Genomic DNA, 17214 nt, shown 5'->3' with positions numbered 1-17214 from the left:
GTAAACTAGTCTTGTATGGGTACTTATATTACAAAAAAAGTGAACTTAAAAAAATATAACAACTTAATTATATTAGATAACGATATTAGAAAATCAATTTAAAAAATTTCGATGTATTTAACTGTAAGTATAGTAAGGAAAAAATAATTTAAAAAAGTCATTGCATATTTTTAATATAAAAAATTATATGTTACATTAGGAACCTTAAGAAATAATTATTCAAAGTATGCAATTAAAAATCAAACACTGTTAAGTATTATTTAGAAAAACAATTAAAAAATGTATTGGGTTAATAGCTGTTGAACTAAAGCCTTAATACACCGGAAGTACGGTCGGTAGTTTTGATATAAACTGTTATCACACATGAACGGTTCATTTACGAGTCGCGACACTGGCGGGTGAATAATATCATACATTTGATAACGTACGTTTGCCTTGTCAAAGATAAAAACCCAAAGAAATAAATTGATTTTCATAACAAATGCTTTATAAGATACCCATATAGGCTTTTTGAAAAAAAAAGCTGACACAATTTATTAAATGATAATATGTATCATTTAATAAATTGTATCAGATTTTTATAAAAGTAAAAAAAGTAAAGTAAAGTAACAGCCTCTAAATTTCCCACTGCTGGGCTAATGGCCTCCTCTCTCATTTAGGAGAGGGCTTGGAACATATTCCACCAAGCTGTTCCAATGCGGGTTGGTGGAATGCACATGTGTCAGAATTTCAATGAAATTAGACACATGCAGGTTTCCTCACGATGTTTTCCTTCACCGCCGAACACGAGATGAATTATAAACACAAATTAAGCACATATATACAGTGGTGCTTGCCTGGGTTTGAACCCGAAATCATCGGTTAAGGTGCACGAGTTCTAACCACTGGGCCATCTCGGTTCAGATTTTTATAAAATATTTTTAAATATACTGTAATGTTTACAATTTCATATTTATATAACACTTGACACAAGTACACTATGGAGGCTATCAAAGATTCACTTGCATCAATGGCAGAGATGTTTAACACTAAGATGACAGCGTTTCAAAATGATCTGCAAAAAACATCCACTCCATTGACAACTGCTTCTCTGGCTGCGGACTTCAATGTATTCCAAAGTTTTATACTCTCTGCTTTGACCACCTTACAAAGGCAGGTTGAGTATCTCGGTAAGGAAATAGAGCGCCAGGAGATGAGGAGAAGGCGTAAGATGCTTCTTTTCCATGGGGTTCCTGAAGTGAAGTCTGAAGACTTGAAAGCGCGAATTACTAGCCTGGTTGCTGAGCATTTGGACTTAACTAACTTTGCCAGCTCAAGTATCACAACATCATATCGCCTAGGTCGCTCATCTGTTAAGAAGCCTAGACCTATTGTTGTGAAATTCGCGGAACAATCTATACGTAACCAGGTTTGGTATGCCAAAACGAAGCTCAAGGGCTCTGGAATTACTCAATCTGAGTTCTTAACCAAGTCCCGTCACGAGGTTTTCCTTGCTGCCAGACAGCGTTTTGGCATTGGTAAGTGCTGGACCCGGGATGGCTGGATACATATTATTGCATCTGATGAGTCTCAGCATCGTGTGGAGTCTTTGGCGGAACTTGACGCTATTTCACAACAAACACCGAAATCACCGACGACAGTAGAAACGAGTAAAAGTCCTGTGGCTAAAATTCCTGTTGCTCGAACGAAAAGGGTAATCAAGAAATAGTTTTCGATGTAAATATACAGGACTAGTTTTCGTAATACCCTTTTTTCAACTATTTTTAGCGTAAAGTACCCTTTTTTTTATTTTTTATTATGTATTTATCTTTTTTATTATTCACGCAAGTCAAATGTAGATTATGACAACCTGCACTACAATGACAATGACAATTGACAGTTATGATTTGGATGCAAGTAATTTTGCACACTTCATAGTAGATATAAAGATAGATAATTATAGAACTTTACTTTTTTACTTTTTTTCTTTTTTTTGTATAACTGTAGAATAATTTTAATTATAGTAATGTTCCATTTATGTCTTAATAATTTAATTTTTTTTTTTTTTACTTTAGACTTAATTATTGTTTTAAGTGTTTTTAAAAAAAAAATTTTTTTTTTTGTTTTTCTCTTACTGTAAATTGATTCTTCAAGTAGCTGGTGGGCTTATGGACTTAGTATTGTAATTGTATATATATATATATATATATCTATATTTATTTTATTTATTAACTTAAATATTTACATATACATAAATTTTAATATATCTGTATACATACATAATTGATAGTATTTTTAATATTATGATTAATGATGACAACGACGACACATTTTTTTCTATGTCTTCTTCTTCCCATGGATTGAATAGTGACGACAGTCTTCTTAGTATTCCTACTTTAAGCGAAACCCTCGATTCTCACTTCTCAGACGTACTGAAAAATTTTAACATCGTACATATTAACGCCCAGAGTATTCCTGCACATTATCCCGACTTAGTATCGTCCTTTGAAAATAAGAACATACATGCAATCTTAGTGTCAGAATCATGGTTGAAGCCTTGCTTACCTTCTACCTCATACGCCCTTCCAGGTTTTCACCTCGTACGAAACGATCGTATTGGACGCACTGGAGGTGGTGTAGCAATATATCTCCGCTCGCACCTACCATTTAATATTATTGACCAGTCGCAGTGTCAAGCTAATCCCCATGCTGAGCACCTTTTGATAGAAGTAGTTTTCGCTCATACTAAAGTTTTGCTGGGGGTATACTACAATCCTAGTTCATCGATCGAGTATTTCTCTTCTCTCGATGATCTTTTACATAAATACGTACCCCTATATAAGCACGCAATTATTATGGGCGACTTTAACACGTGTTTATTAAGAAATGACGTCCGCTCTACTCGTTTTAGCTCCATGGTTGAAGCATCTAATTTAAATATTCTCCCACTCTCCGCGACTCACTTCTTTCCAAATTGTACTCCTTCCCTTCTAGATATTATTCTTGTTTCTTCTCTTGATTATGTTCAAAAGCATGGTCAATGCACTGCTGCAGCTTTCTCTTATCACGACCTTATTTTCCTATCTTACAAGATTAAACCTCCTAAAATTAAACCTAAAATTCTTCTGCAACGTAATTTTGCTGGTATGGACTTAGAGCGTCTGAAAGAGGATGCAGCTAAAATTGACTGGCAAGAAGTTTTGCTTGCACCATCTCTAGATGATCGGGTTGCAATTTTCAATTCCTTGTTGAACCAATTGTACGACGTACACGCGCCTATTAGACCAGTCCGACTTAAGCATCTTCCTGCTCCTTGGCTTACAGATGACGTAAAATCCTTGCAAAATAAAAAGAACGCCGCTAAAGCTAAATATAAGTGTAATGCGAGCGACGTAAATCTGGAAAAATATAAGAAAGCTAGAAATCACTGCAACAGGATTTGTAGAGACGAACAACGACGCCACATTCATAAATCTATTTTAGAGGAAGATGACACAAGTAAAGTCTGGAAATTCCTTAAATCACTTGGAGTTGGGAAAGCTAGTCAAGAAAATTACTCTCAATACTGTGACCTCGATCAGCTTAATCAGCATTTCTCATCCTCGGCTGTTATAGATGGAGCCACGAAATTAAGTACAATAAATCAAATTCTTGCTTCATCCACTCCAGATTTCTCTCCTTTTGTTTTTAGTCTAATTACTGAAAGTGATGTTAAGAGAAACATCTTAAGTATCAACTCTAATGCTGTTGGTTCTGACTGCATTAGTCGCAAGATGATCATTCCTATCCTTGACCTTTTGACACCTATAATCACGTCCATTCTTAATCACTCTATAACCACGGGTAAATTTCCCTCTGCATGGAAAGATGCTCAAGTGATTCCTATACCTAAAAAACCCAACCCTTCCTGTGTTACTGATTATCGTCCAATATCTATTCTCCCTTTCCTCTCTAAAGTCCTAGAGCGACTGGTACATCAACAGTTAAGCTTATACCTTTCCAAAAATAATCTTTTAAATCCTTTCCAATCCGGCTTTCGTCATGGTCACAGCACGACTACTGCATTAGTCAAAATTACCGATGACATTCGTTTTGGTATGGATAAGCAGCGGGTGACTGTGTTGACATTGTTGGACTTCAGCAATGCGTTTAACAGTGTTGACTATGATATTCTGCTGGCTTTCTTAAGGTCTCTTAACATATCTCCTAAAGTAATTGACTGGTTTCATTGTTACTTGGACGGGCGTCGGCAACGTATACGTGTTAACGATAATTATTCCAACTGGTGTGTACTAAATGCTGGCGTCCCCCAAGGTGGCGTGTTGTCCCCTCTTTTATTTTCAATATTTATTAACTCCATAACTAAACATCTATCTTCTCTCTACCACCTGTATGCTGATGATCTTCAGCTATACCTAACGTCGCATGTAAATGACTTACCAAACTCAATAAGCATAATCAACAATGACTTAGCACACATTTCTCATTGGAGTAAAACTCATGGTCTAACAGTTAATCCAACTAAGTCGCAGGCCATTATAATTGGTAGTCAAAAGTTATTACCGAAAATTGATTGGACTAATCTACCACCTGTGAAATTTGATGGAGTTCTTATTCCTTTTGAAGACAAGGTCAAAAACTTGGGCATAATCTTTGATAAAACGTTATCATGGATTCCGCAGGTTACCGAAGTGAGTAGAAAGATGTTTTCGGCGATTGGTTCTCTGCGTAGGTTACAATACTTTTTGCCCATACCTACCAAAATTACGTTAGCACAAACTCTCCTATTACCAATCTTAGATTATGCCGACGTATGTTATCTCGATTTAAACGAGGAGCAACTAAATAAACTTGAGCGCATTCAAAATCTCTGTATACGGTTCATATTTGGGCTTCGCAAATATGACCATGTTTCTGAATTTCGCAAAAAGCTCAAGTGGCTTCCAGTCCGCCTTCGCAGGAATACTCGTATTCTATCATTTCTTTACTGTATCCTATTCAATCCAAAAGTTCCTCTTTATTTAAAAGAGAGATTTAAGTTCCTTGGCGCTTCTCATTGTCGCTCTCTGCGCTCCGAGGATAATTTAATTTTGAGTATCCCTTCTCACTCTTCAACTTGTTACTCAAAATCTTTTACAATTAACGCAGCACGCTTATGGAACTCCTTGCCCTTAGCGGTACGTCGAGCTAAATCCCTTGAAATATTTAAACGTCGCATTTTCGAATGTTATATTGATACTTGAAATCGTATTTTCATCCCTTACCTTTCTCCTCCTCCAATCCTCATTTATTTTAAAATTGTGTATATGTTTTTCTTACTAGTTATGTGTGTATTTTCTCATTATATATGTATGTATTATTTTTACTACTTTATTATGTTTGTATTATAGTACACCTCCACCCTAAATTTATTTATTTATTATAATGTCCTATGCCAACCGGTTGCCTGGAAGAGATCGCTCTTCTAGCGATAAGGCCGCCGATTGTATACTGTATAACATTGTTTATTTTATTCTGTTTTAAAATTTTATGTACTTTGCTTGGTGTACAATAAAGTATATTTCATTCATTCATTCATTCATTCATTTATAACAATCAAATATATATAAAATATACTATGAAATAAATTTCTTATTTGGGTCTCCCAGAGTGACTTTGTACTTAAAATATGGAAATCTGAAGTGATTTTTTATAAAAATTATTTAGATCATTGTATTAGATAACATAAAAATAATGGAAATAAATTCGGTATTCGGCTGTTCTGAAATATAATATAAAGCGTAATATGCTACCAATCAAAAATAAGGCAAAATGAAATTTAGGAAATGATCTTAAGCAACGGCGAAGTCAATAAATCATCGTGTAACAATCAGAATAGGATTTTTGTGAGAAGGAACTCAAAAGTCACCGCAGAATATGGAAGTGAAAAGTTATAATATACAGAATTGACTATAATTATAGAATACACGTGTCAAATATAACGTTTTACAAATAGGTTGCCTGTATTTCAAGAAAGTGAATTCCTCAAAACCCACTACAGAAAAACGCTAACACTAATAAATGACATTTTAATTCGAAATTTAAAACTACCTACGAACCCGTCAAAACACAACTTCGAAAACAAAAGAAACGTACAACATAAATATTACATTACCAATTTTAAAGGCAACATCAAATACAAAATATCCGTATAATTCTAGCTATATTAACAGCGTATTTAATTTAGCTGGGTAATCAACAATGCGCTAACCCTTACCCGTCAACACTTTATACCCTTCGAAGGTGACTTCACACAGAATCATAAACGCATCACGACGCATTGCCGGTATTGATGTATATATTTATTTAAACGAATTAAGTTCTTATACTAACGTACTACAGGCCAAAATTGTATAATATAACTATTAATTTGAACATTTTAATTGCATTTCAAGAGGTGCTGCTATACTTAATATTTGAATTGAGAATGTTTTAATTTATAGCGCTGTGCATTTTATTTTTATATTATAATAAAATAGTTTATGTCGTAGGTAACATATATTTTTTATGACCTTGTTCAATAACATGTCAACTTTCCACTGCTGGGCTAAAGGCTTCCTCTCCCTTTGAGGAGAAGGTTCGGAACATATTCCACCACGCTGTTCCAATGCGGGTTGGTGGAATACACATGTGGCAGAATTTCTATGAAATTTGTCACATGCAGGTTTCCTCACGATGTTTTCCTTCACCGCTGAGCACAAGATGAATTATAAATACAAATTAAGCATATGAATCAGCGGTACGGTTCAGTTCAACGGTTCAGCCACGAAACGGTGATAAACAGACAGAACTGTTTTTATTTTTTAAATACTGATAAATATTATGAAAATAAGGAAGAAAACTGTGCAGCTGTTATTATATCAAAAATTCTAAAAGTTAATTAATGTATCGTATGATAGGACTCTAACGCGTCGACGATCTGACCAATCAGCGCCCTCGACGTCACAAACCTCAATTATGGCGGACAATTCACAATGAGTACCTGTCTCTAGAGAACATTTTTCATTAGAACGCGACAATATTTTTATATTATTTTGTTTATTTTATGATAGGGGTGAGCGGACGGGTAAATGAGCCACCCGATGGTAGGTGGTGACCACCAACCTTAAACATAGGCGATGTAAAAAATATTAACCTTTCCTATGGGTATTAAGATGTTATATGCCTAGTTCCCTGGCTCACTTACCCTTCAAATCAGAACACAACAATACTAACTGTTGCTGTTCTGATGAGTGGTACCTACCTAAATAGGCTTTGCACAAAGCTCTACTGCTAAAAACCGTAAGACCTTATTGTACATATATTTGTTTACTGTTTTTGATACCTTAGGCCTACGACACCAGGTAATACCTCCCAAAACGTAGGCGAAGCTGCCAGCGAAAATTAATATAGATATAAAAAACCCATACAAAATATTTGCTTATTTATAATTTTCATTTATTTTAATAAAGAAAAAATTGCAGATCAATCGCAGTTTTTTCCAGGTTGGAGGGAGACTAGGCAAATAGCTAGTTGCTTTGGTAAATAAGGCGTTATTACATTCACGATGGTAAAAAAAAAACAAATCGTGGCACCTCAGTAATAAAAACGATTATACCCTGTACTCATATCACCTATCGCAAGAGATACTGATTGTTTGAGAATCATAACATTTATCGGTAATTAAAAAAACGATAAATATTTCATTTCACTCACCCATTCTGAAGGTATTTTCAAACATAAGTCTTTACTTTTAACTTAATTAGCCGTTCATGTTCAGAGTCCGCTGATATATTATTTTATAACTTACCTGTAACAGAAAAAAATATTAATTAGTAAATACATATTTGTTCATCTTACATGCTGTCTTTAGTTTGCAGTTTAGTTGACGTTAATGATTAATATTTGCAATGGACGTGGTTATATAACATTCATCAATAAATGCAAGAGTGGAATGGATCACAACGCCTTAAAAGACCGTTCACATTCGAAGGAAAATCAACTCTATTCAAGTGACGTTAAAGTTGAAATTGCAACGTGCTTTTCTTGTGACATCATATGATTTTGCCGTACTTCTTCTCGTATGCTCTACATCGTAGCCTGTGTTTAAATGGGTAAACAACAAGCGGTCCTATAAAGAAATTTCTACGAGCAAGAGGCAGAATTGAGAGATAACATACTGTTTTCCTCCAATAAATATAGTCCGCTACCATAATATTACTGGAATGAAGTTTTTACGCAGCCTATAAAAGAGTGAAATAGAAAAACCGTTTCCGTGTTCTTTCCCTCTCTTTCTTTTTCTCTCTGTCTCCTTCTAATGTTTACGGTTAAGCATTACATTTATTTTACAATATTGATATTTTACTTTTGATTAAATCTATGCGATATTTTAGATTAATAAAAATGCAACTTTAATTTAATTTAATAAAATTTATTCTCAAAAGAAAAAATGTTATTTTATTATATTGTATCTGTTACTTAATACTAGAAGTATTATTTAGCGAAACTTCTTTGAAACCAGTTAACTTTGACATCTATCGAAATATTTTTTATTTTATTATACCTATACCTATATATTTAATTACAGGCACTTATCACAAAACCTTATTGGAAAATATAATTTGCAATAATTACCCCGTCGAAATGTATCCAATTTATTTGAAGCCACATGAAGCTACTTCTAAGGCTCACAGCTTCATCTCGTTACAAAATTTGACCGATTTTACTAACCCAAAATATTAAATTGTAATTTAGCGCCAGCTCTGGATACCTATCTTAGACACTAATTACATTTTATTAAAACTTAACTCACGTGGAAATCAATTAAGGCAAGATGTTCAAGCTCACATTTACTCAAACATATACAAGCGTCGTATTAATTACTATATATTATAAAACAAAGTGGGCCGCGTCTGTCTGTCTGTATGTTCGCAATAAACACATAAACCATTGAACGGATTTTCATGCGGTTTTCACGAACAGAGAGATTCATAAGTCGAAATTGACGACCTCCATGGTCGAGTGGTGTGTACATCGGTTTTCATGGGTACGCCACTCTGAGGTCCCGGGTTCGATACCCAGTCGAGTCGATATAGATTATCATTAGTTTTCTATGTTGTCTTGGGTCTGTGTGTTTGTGGTACCGTCGTTACTTTTGATTCCCATAACACAAGTGCTTCAGCTACTCACATTGGGATCAAAGTAATGTATGTGAAGCTGTCTCATATTTATATTTAATTTAATAGAAGCAATTGTTAAATATATCGGCAGAAAGCATCAAAAAAATGTATATGAAAAAAAATTATGTCCACCCGTGCGAAGCCAGACTGGGCCGCTAATATAGATTACAAATATATTAATTACGCGAAATTTTACGGTATATTAATTGTTTAAACAAATTTAGATGAGATAAATACTAATCAATCGAAATAACTCAGTGTCTAATGAAGTATAGAATTTTGCTTAAGGTATTTACGATTTATTAAAAAATCTTTTATATAACTTAATTCGTATGTCAGTAAGCTCGTGGTCTTTCCTTAAATTATCACTTCGACTACAGAAATAACTTCTTACATAATAAATCTTACACTGTCCAGCATACGAAGAGTATAGTTTAATCAGTAGAGAATCGAACTTCTCCGATGTTAGGTTTAAAAATATTTCTCTTCACAAAATGATACAAAGTTCTATCTATATTAGGAAAACGGTGTAATAAAACCTTATCTAACTAATCATACAGTAGTGCTACTGGATTAAGTACACCCGTTTATGTATATGTAATTTATTTTATTTTCATTGTTATATTTGTATCTCCATAGACAAGATGGCCGTGTCGTTGATTTTATTTCCAAGCAACATCAAAATATAAATCTGAAGTTATGTTATTATTTTGTCTTCTTGGGATTGAATTCCTGGACCCGTCTGGGTGGTATAAGGTTTATCAGATACTCAGATACTCTCCATTTCAAGTGTAGTCCATAATATTCTTGGTAATCGTAATTTGTACTTGACTAGCCTATATATTAATTGTGACGTATAATTTTAATAATTATAATTTGAAATAAAAATAAGAATTACCTCGATTTGTATAAAGTTACGAAATAAAATAACAGTAATTACACTCAACTTACAAAGAGGATGCGCCGTCCAATAGATCTTGTGGTATTGTTCTCGAGAGGTTGTCTGTCGTTCTTTGAATACAAATCTCATTCTTTGAACTAGGTAAGCGGCAACTCTTAGGTCACTAGAAGTGCGAACCAGCTTAGAAAGGTCTTTGAAGTTTTAAAAGAATTAAAAAGCAAGCAATTTGCAACAACTAAACGTACTATATAATTTTGTCTATTTTTGGAATTTATATTTGGTTACCTTCATTTATATGAGTCAAATTATAATAAAAATAAAGTGGAAATTTGGCGTGCGTCTGATCAGGTATTCATGGGTATTATATACCGTCACGGTACCATGAGAAAGCAATCTTGTGACGCTTATTGAACTTAAAAGGGTGGTTGATGGTTTTTTAGTGCGTATTCCGGGATGTTTGGGGTACTAGGCACCAGTGATATATCGTTATACTGCACTGTTTTTGTGAATATGTCGATGTATTTTCCAATAAATAAATGAAATTAAATATCCCACAACACCCATTTGGTGTGTGGGAATGCGTTTTTTCAGTGAATGAAAAATGATTGATTCGACAAGATATAAAAGTATCAAGCAATTCATCAAGTTTCATGGTCTTTTTACTATTCTAAATAATCTCTTTCCGATTCTGTCTGATTTGTCGTCTCATGGGAATGCAGAAAGTATACAGAGTGCAGTTCTTTTTTTTATTAGAATAGGACGGACCTGCAAATGGACTACATGATGGGAACTCACCGCGTATCCAAGGATGAACTCATTTATGTAAACTCTTTTGTGAATGGTCAATATTGGTGTGTCCGAAATCGGTTCGGACGACGTCATAATTAGAATCACATGTTGAAAGTTTGACACACATGGTTCCCAATATATTTTTGAAATACCTATTTTTTGGGTGACCTTTTTTTATTTACTATTTATTTTATTTTAAATACTTTATTAAGTATTTTAGGTAATAAAGAGACTCTGGTCGTCATCTGTATACATAAAATAATATAAACATAAGCTTTATCAGTGTAAAACATGTGGTGTTTATTTACAAAATTATATATTCATACGAAATATAGGTTATGGAAAGGTTACTCTTTTATCAGCACACGGCAGGCAAGTGTGCTCAACGCTAATTTGCACAACTGGAAGTGATAAAAATTTATAAAGGTGGTCTTTGAATTTTATGTCACACCGTAGCTTAATTTTTTTTTTTATTTTTTTTTTTGCTGTATGAGTACAAGTGGACCTGATGGCTTATGAAACCACTTATAGACATTTGCGACTTCAGAACAACCATTTCGCACATTGCCAATACGCCACCAACCTTGGAAACTAAGATGTTTTATATCTATAACTACACTGATTCACACTACCTTCCATCAAGACAACAAGAACAGCCTGTAATTATCCCACTACTGGGTTAAGACCTTTACTCTTTGAGGAAAAGGTTTGGAATATATACCAGCACGTTGTTCCAATGCGGGTTGGTGTAATATACATGTGGCAGAATTTCTATGAAATTAGACAAGTGCAGATATCGCCGAGCACGAGATAAATTATATACATAAATTAAGCATATGAATATTTAGTGGTGCTTGTCTCGATTTGAACTCACAATCATCGATTAACATGCACGGGTTCTAACCACTGGGTCATCTCAGCTCTTTACCTTCCATCAATAAAAAGTATTTCTTTTTGGCGGTCTAATATGTGTTGAGCTAATTCTGAGACGGGCTTTCTCAACGCCCACAACCAAGTAAACTTATATAACTTCGGATAAACCTTTGACAAATGTTGCTCAAACATTACCTTGTTTTTGCACTCCAACTCAGTCAAAACCCTTAGAACGTGGGTTTGAGAGATGAGCACATCATGCATGTCAAACATTTACGAAAAACCACCCGATGTGGAAAGACCAAAATTTTTCTTCACTATCCAATGAAGCTTCAATAAAGTTGAGTATAGACCAGCACGCAATGTAAGGAGCATTGTACGTGGGTGCTTTTAAAACGATGCTTTCCGTCGAAGACGATTATAAAATGAATTCGATAGCTAAGTATCAAGTCTGTTGAAAATTATAAATAGTTACGCACTTAAATATTACTTTTGAGACACTATCATTTACATTTCTTGTTTTATATGTTTTTATTTTTGTCCAAAATAATTAAAATAATATACGATAAGTTATCAAAAACAATGCGTGGATTGTTTTTGATAACTTATTAAGTTACTATATATTTATAAATGATAATTTGGACCCAACTGTATCAGCCCTTTCACGTGAATAAAGCGATGGGCAGGCTCGGGTCAAATATGGCCATAAAAAGAGAATATCATCCGTGACGGTGTGATAGTCATCACTTCATTTATATAAACCCTGATTTCGGCGGGTTCTGTTAATTTTTTGCCGTTGTCCGTCCCCTGGGCAACGGTATTCAACCTTTATGATCTCCTCCGGGATTAACTGTTTATTTTATTTCGACATTAGTTTCGTTACGGTCGATGCCTCCATCCCTGATGTAGCTTTTGGAGTTCTGCCGTTATTTGCTAGTTTAATATTTAGTTATGTCTGTCCCAGACCCTCGATCAACATAAAACATGTTGCTAGTTATTATGTTTATCATTTCATTATAATTTTATTATTTAGATACCTATGAATTTATTTGTTACCATTTCTGTTACTTTTTTTTTCAAATGCATACAATATTATCTACTTTTTTTGGAAATATTACTTGCAATACCCCATTTTAAGGTATTACTCCTTTTTAATCCTCCATTTAAGTTAAAAACTCATGTTAAGAGCACGGCAATAGCCTAAGGCGTTAAGATCGATCTAGCGACGTTTTAAATCACTGGGTGGTCGTTAAGTCATTACTCTATTGACGATATTATAAAAAACAACAACAACAGTCTGTAAATTCCCACTGTTAGGATTAAGGCCTCCTCTCCCTTTGAGGAGAAGGTTTGGAACATATTCTACGACGCTGTTCCAATGCGGGTTGGTGGAATACACATGTGGCATGATTTCTATGAAATTTGTCACATGCAGGTTTCCTTACGATGTTTTCCTTCACCGCTGATTACGAGATGAATTATAAAGACAAATTAAGCAAATGAATCAGCGGTGCTTGCCTGGGTTTGAACCCGCGATCATTGGTTAAGATGCACGCGTTCTAACCACTGGGCCATCTCGACTTATAAAAAACAAAAGAACATTTTCAAGTGTTCCAGAAGACATTATATTGTCATATTAGCTGTAGCCCGCGGCTTCGTTAATTTTTTAGGTTGTTGGTTATCATGTGTTAGGCAAAAAAGTAGTCTTGTTCTTCCTTGGAGTACAACTTTGCTTCATAGTAGATTTCGTCAAATTCGTTTTAGCGGTTTGGCAGTTAAAGAGCGACAAACATACAGAGTTACTTTTACATTTATAATATTAGTAAAAATTGTTATATTTGCTAGATACGCCTGATATTAGTTATACACTAATTATATACATCTCGTCAAAATTCGAAGTTTCACCCGCACCACCTTGATGTCTGAAAATCCACAACAGCGCGAGGTTCTGCCTCGCACAACCACTTTGTGTAACCAGCTTCCGCGGGCGGTTTTCCGAACCGATACGACATGGGAACCTTCAAGAAAAGAGCCTACTCCTTTCTCAAAGGCCGGCAACGCACCTGCAAGCCCCCTGGCCTTGCAGATGTCCATGGGCGGTGGTAGCCACTTTCCATCAGGTGAGCCTCCTGCTCGTTTGCCACCTATCTCATAAAAAAACTATCATTACTATAAATCTATACATAAAAAATCTTACATTTTTTTCATTTAAATTTATATTTATAAGTCTAGGATAACAAAACCCAGGACCGCATAAATAAAAATTATACTTCAACTGCATCAAAGAAAATAAACATTAGAACTTCGGAATACATAAATAACAGAAAAGTTTCTTTACGTTTACACAAAGTTGGTAATGACCTAATTTATAAAAAAAAGTCAGAAAAATGATAATACTTTATTGTACAAAGTTTCCTATAATACTCAAGGTATAATCTATTTTCATTTTTAATACCTTGTCATTTTAAAAAATTAATAATAAAAGTTAGTTGTAGGAAAAACATCGAACGTAATTTACCGGAACGTTCCTTTTGGAAGAACTTTTGATAAGTCAAATAATGTCAATTCTACTCAAAGCCACAAGTTCAGAATTTCGATTATATTGATAAAGACTAGTATAGAGGCTAAAAATTTATTTGTTTTGACACAGATAATATATATTTAAATTGAATTTATACCTTTACTGTAGGTACATATGTTTAATTAAATATTATAGGAATTGCAGAATTCTTGGTTGCGCCTTCTAAAGTATGACTGGTGGTAAAGAGAATAGAAGAACAACATCGAGCATGACTATCTTATTACAAAAACATAGTGTTACAAAACTAAATACCTATGTGCACACGGCCCCAAAATCCTTATCAACAAAGTTTCAGCCTATTGTAATTTATCATCTACTACATGTGGCATACAGTTCTTCTCGCGGTTTGAACGATATAATTATATATGATAATAGAGTTGAGATGGCCCAGTGGTTAGAACGCGTGCATCTTAACCGATTATTTTGGGTTCAAACCGAGGCAAGCACTACTATATATGTGTGCTTAATTTGTGTTTATAATTCATCTCATGTTTGGCGGTGAAGGAAAATATCGTGAGGAAACCTGCATGTGTCTAATTCCATCGAAACTCTGCCACACGTGCATTCCACCAACCCGCTTTGGAACAGCGTGGTGGAATATGTTCCATACGCTCTCCAAGTGGAAGAGGTGGCCTTAGCCCAGCAGTGGGAAATTTCTAGGTTGTTACTTTACTTCTTCCTTTTTTTACATCATATATGTTGGGTATAAAAATTTGCATCAAAATTAGTCGGTTCAGCAATAAAAGCGTAACAATCAAACAGATAAACAGACACTTACTTTCGCATTTTAACTATTAGTAAGAATTTATATACAAATAAATATGTATAAAACTAATCTCTAACAATATATCGAAGTAAATAATATTTTCAAAATATTCGACCGAACAAAGAAAAACGAACAGGGATTGACGTAAAACTGAAGGAAAACATCGCAAGTTTTCAGTGAACTCGGAAAATTCACTTGTGTAGCGTGATTTCCGAGGATCTTGTCCAAACTAACTTTAATCCGTAGCACTTGGGCTTTGCTGTGGTCCACGCAACAAGAGAAAGCGGTTAATGGAGATATAATTTCAATCGAAGATGAGATATCTATAAACAGATCTTAAATTTAGATATCCCATATTTGCTAATAGCTCTATGCTGTAAACACACTAATAAACTTAACTACTTATATCCTTTTTAATTTCACTTCTAAAGTTTGGATAACATCGTTGACGTCAAAAGGCCATTTTTCACAAATGAATCATGAATATCATAGATTTGAATGTAGCTTCAGCTGGAGAATCAGTCTTGATCCCGACAAATGCTATCACTGTGATGTTTGCTCTTGTCCTCTAATAGTTGAAAAATACTATTAATCAATAATAATAATATGAATGTGTATACTGTCTGTGTGTATGTTGCTTTTTGACGGTCAAAGTACTAAGCCGAAATTGAGAAAATTTGCTATTTGAAGGGAGGTTGAACTGCAAGGACGAAGGCTACCTTTTGTCATACTAATATCAGCGATTAGTGTTTAACCAATTTGCTATTTAATAGACAAATATACATTCTTATATGATATCATTTAAACCGAAGATCTAAATCTTTATTATTATAACGATTTCCAATTAAATTTGCGATTTGATTGGTCTATCACCCTTAGACATCGATGTATTAATTACTAATAATACCTTACGTCGCCAATGTGCCATCAAATTTGTACCTGTAATTACACCGACTCACCCTTCAAAATGGACCTGTACAAACTCCTGTTTGGAATATTTGATGTTTCCTGCGATAGAATATTTGATAAGTGTACCTTAGAGGTCTACCACCAAATAGTTCCTATATCAACTACAGTCAATTGTTTCTTACGCGTTTTAAATGTGATTTGAATATATATATATTTTCTGTTTGTACCATCACACAGGACGGAAGGATCTCATAAATATTTTATACGATCTAAGAGCGAGCGTTCGGGGGCGTTTTTGTCGGTTAATAGATTGCCGAGGCATGACGAACCGCCTCTATCATCACAACGCCATTGTACGATACGATACCAAATATTATCGAACTATTGGGGTAATTTATTAGTTGAAGCTTAAGTTCGACGTCAATATAAAATTGTAACGAATACAATTTGGATAGTGAATATCACGTTTGAAATCGATATGTTTAAAATTGAGTTTCATTTTTGTTCTTTTAGTGGTAAATAATAAAACTATGCTGTATCTTGTTCTTTCGAATGTCAAATCAATGAAGATGAAGAGAAAGAGATGAAATTGAATGAAGACAGAAAGAAAATAATGTAAGGAGAATCTTAGACTACAATATATACACAATAGTTTTTTTATTAAATGCAAATGAACGCGACAATTACATTGGCATATGACGATATTAAACACTTATGTTAATAAAATAATAAATAAGGCATGTTCTATTGTAATATAAATGATAATCGATGGTAGCTTAATATCAAAATTAACCTTATAAAATGACCTTATTGAAAAAAATTACTTGAATAATATTTTGATTCCGATTTTATTTATAACATGATAATAGTCTTAGACAACTTCGTGTACTAATCCTTTTAAAATATCATTGTTAGTTATTCATAAGTATTTAATTCTAATGGAATTTTATCAACATTAATTCAATCAAAAGGACCCCAAGCCTTTGTGGTATTAATAAACGTTTTAACTTTGACAAGATAATCCGAGTCGAGTTAATTGTCCGACATAGCTTATAGTTAATGTCTGTATTAAGCTGTGTTTCATTAAACATGCACAAGATAGATCTAACTTGTACGATATCTGTCATCGATGAATATATTATGTCGAATATAATGTATGTGATGATAATTAAAATAAGCACTGGTATATATGCAATACAAGTTATACAAGGGCAAAACA

General features: G+C 34.0%; 2 protein-coding genes across 2 annotated transcripts in view; one reads left to right on the top strand and one right to left on the bottom strand.

Annotated features, from left to right (window-relative positions):
• Positions 1–17214, bottom strand: part of LOC124538865 (dystrophin, isoforms A/C/F/G/H) — a 626595-nt gene that overhangs the window by 257516 nt on the left and 351865 nt on the right. The window lies entirely within an intron of this gene.
• LOC124538862 lies at positions 980–1859 on the top strand. The gene has a single exon (XM_047116097.1). The coding sequence runs from the start codon at positions 980–982 to the stop codon at positions 1706–1708; it is 729 nt and encodes a 242-aa protein (XP_046972053.1). The 3' UTR covers positions 1709–1859.

This window comes from Vanessa cardui, chromosome 21 (genome assembly GCF_905220365.1).
Source record: "Vanessa cardui chromosome 21, ilVanCard2.1, whole genome shotgun sequence".
NCBI classification, from domain to species: domain Eukaryota; kingdom Metazoa; phylum Arthropoda; class Insecta; order Lepidoptera; family Nymphalidae; genus Vanessa; species Vanessa cardui.
The sequence above is the reverse complement of the archived record's forward strand: the minus strand, read 5'-3'. Positions and strand labels throughout refer to the sequence as shown.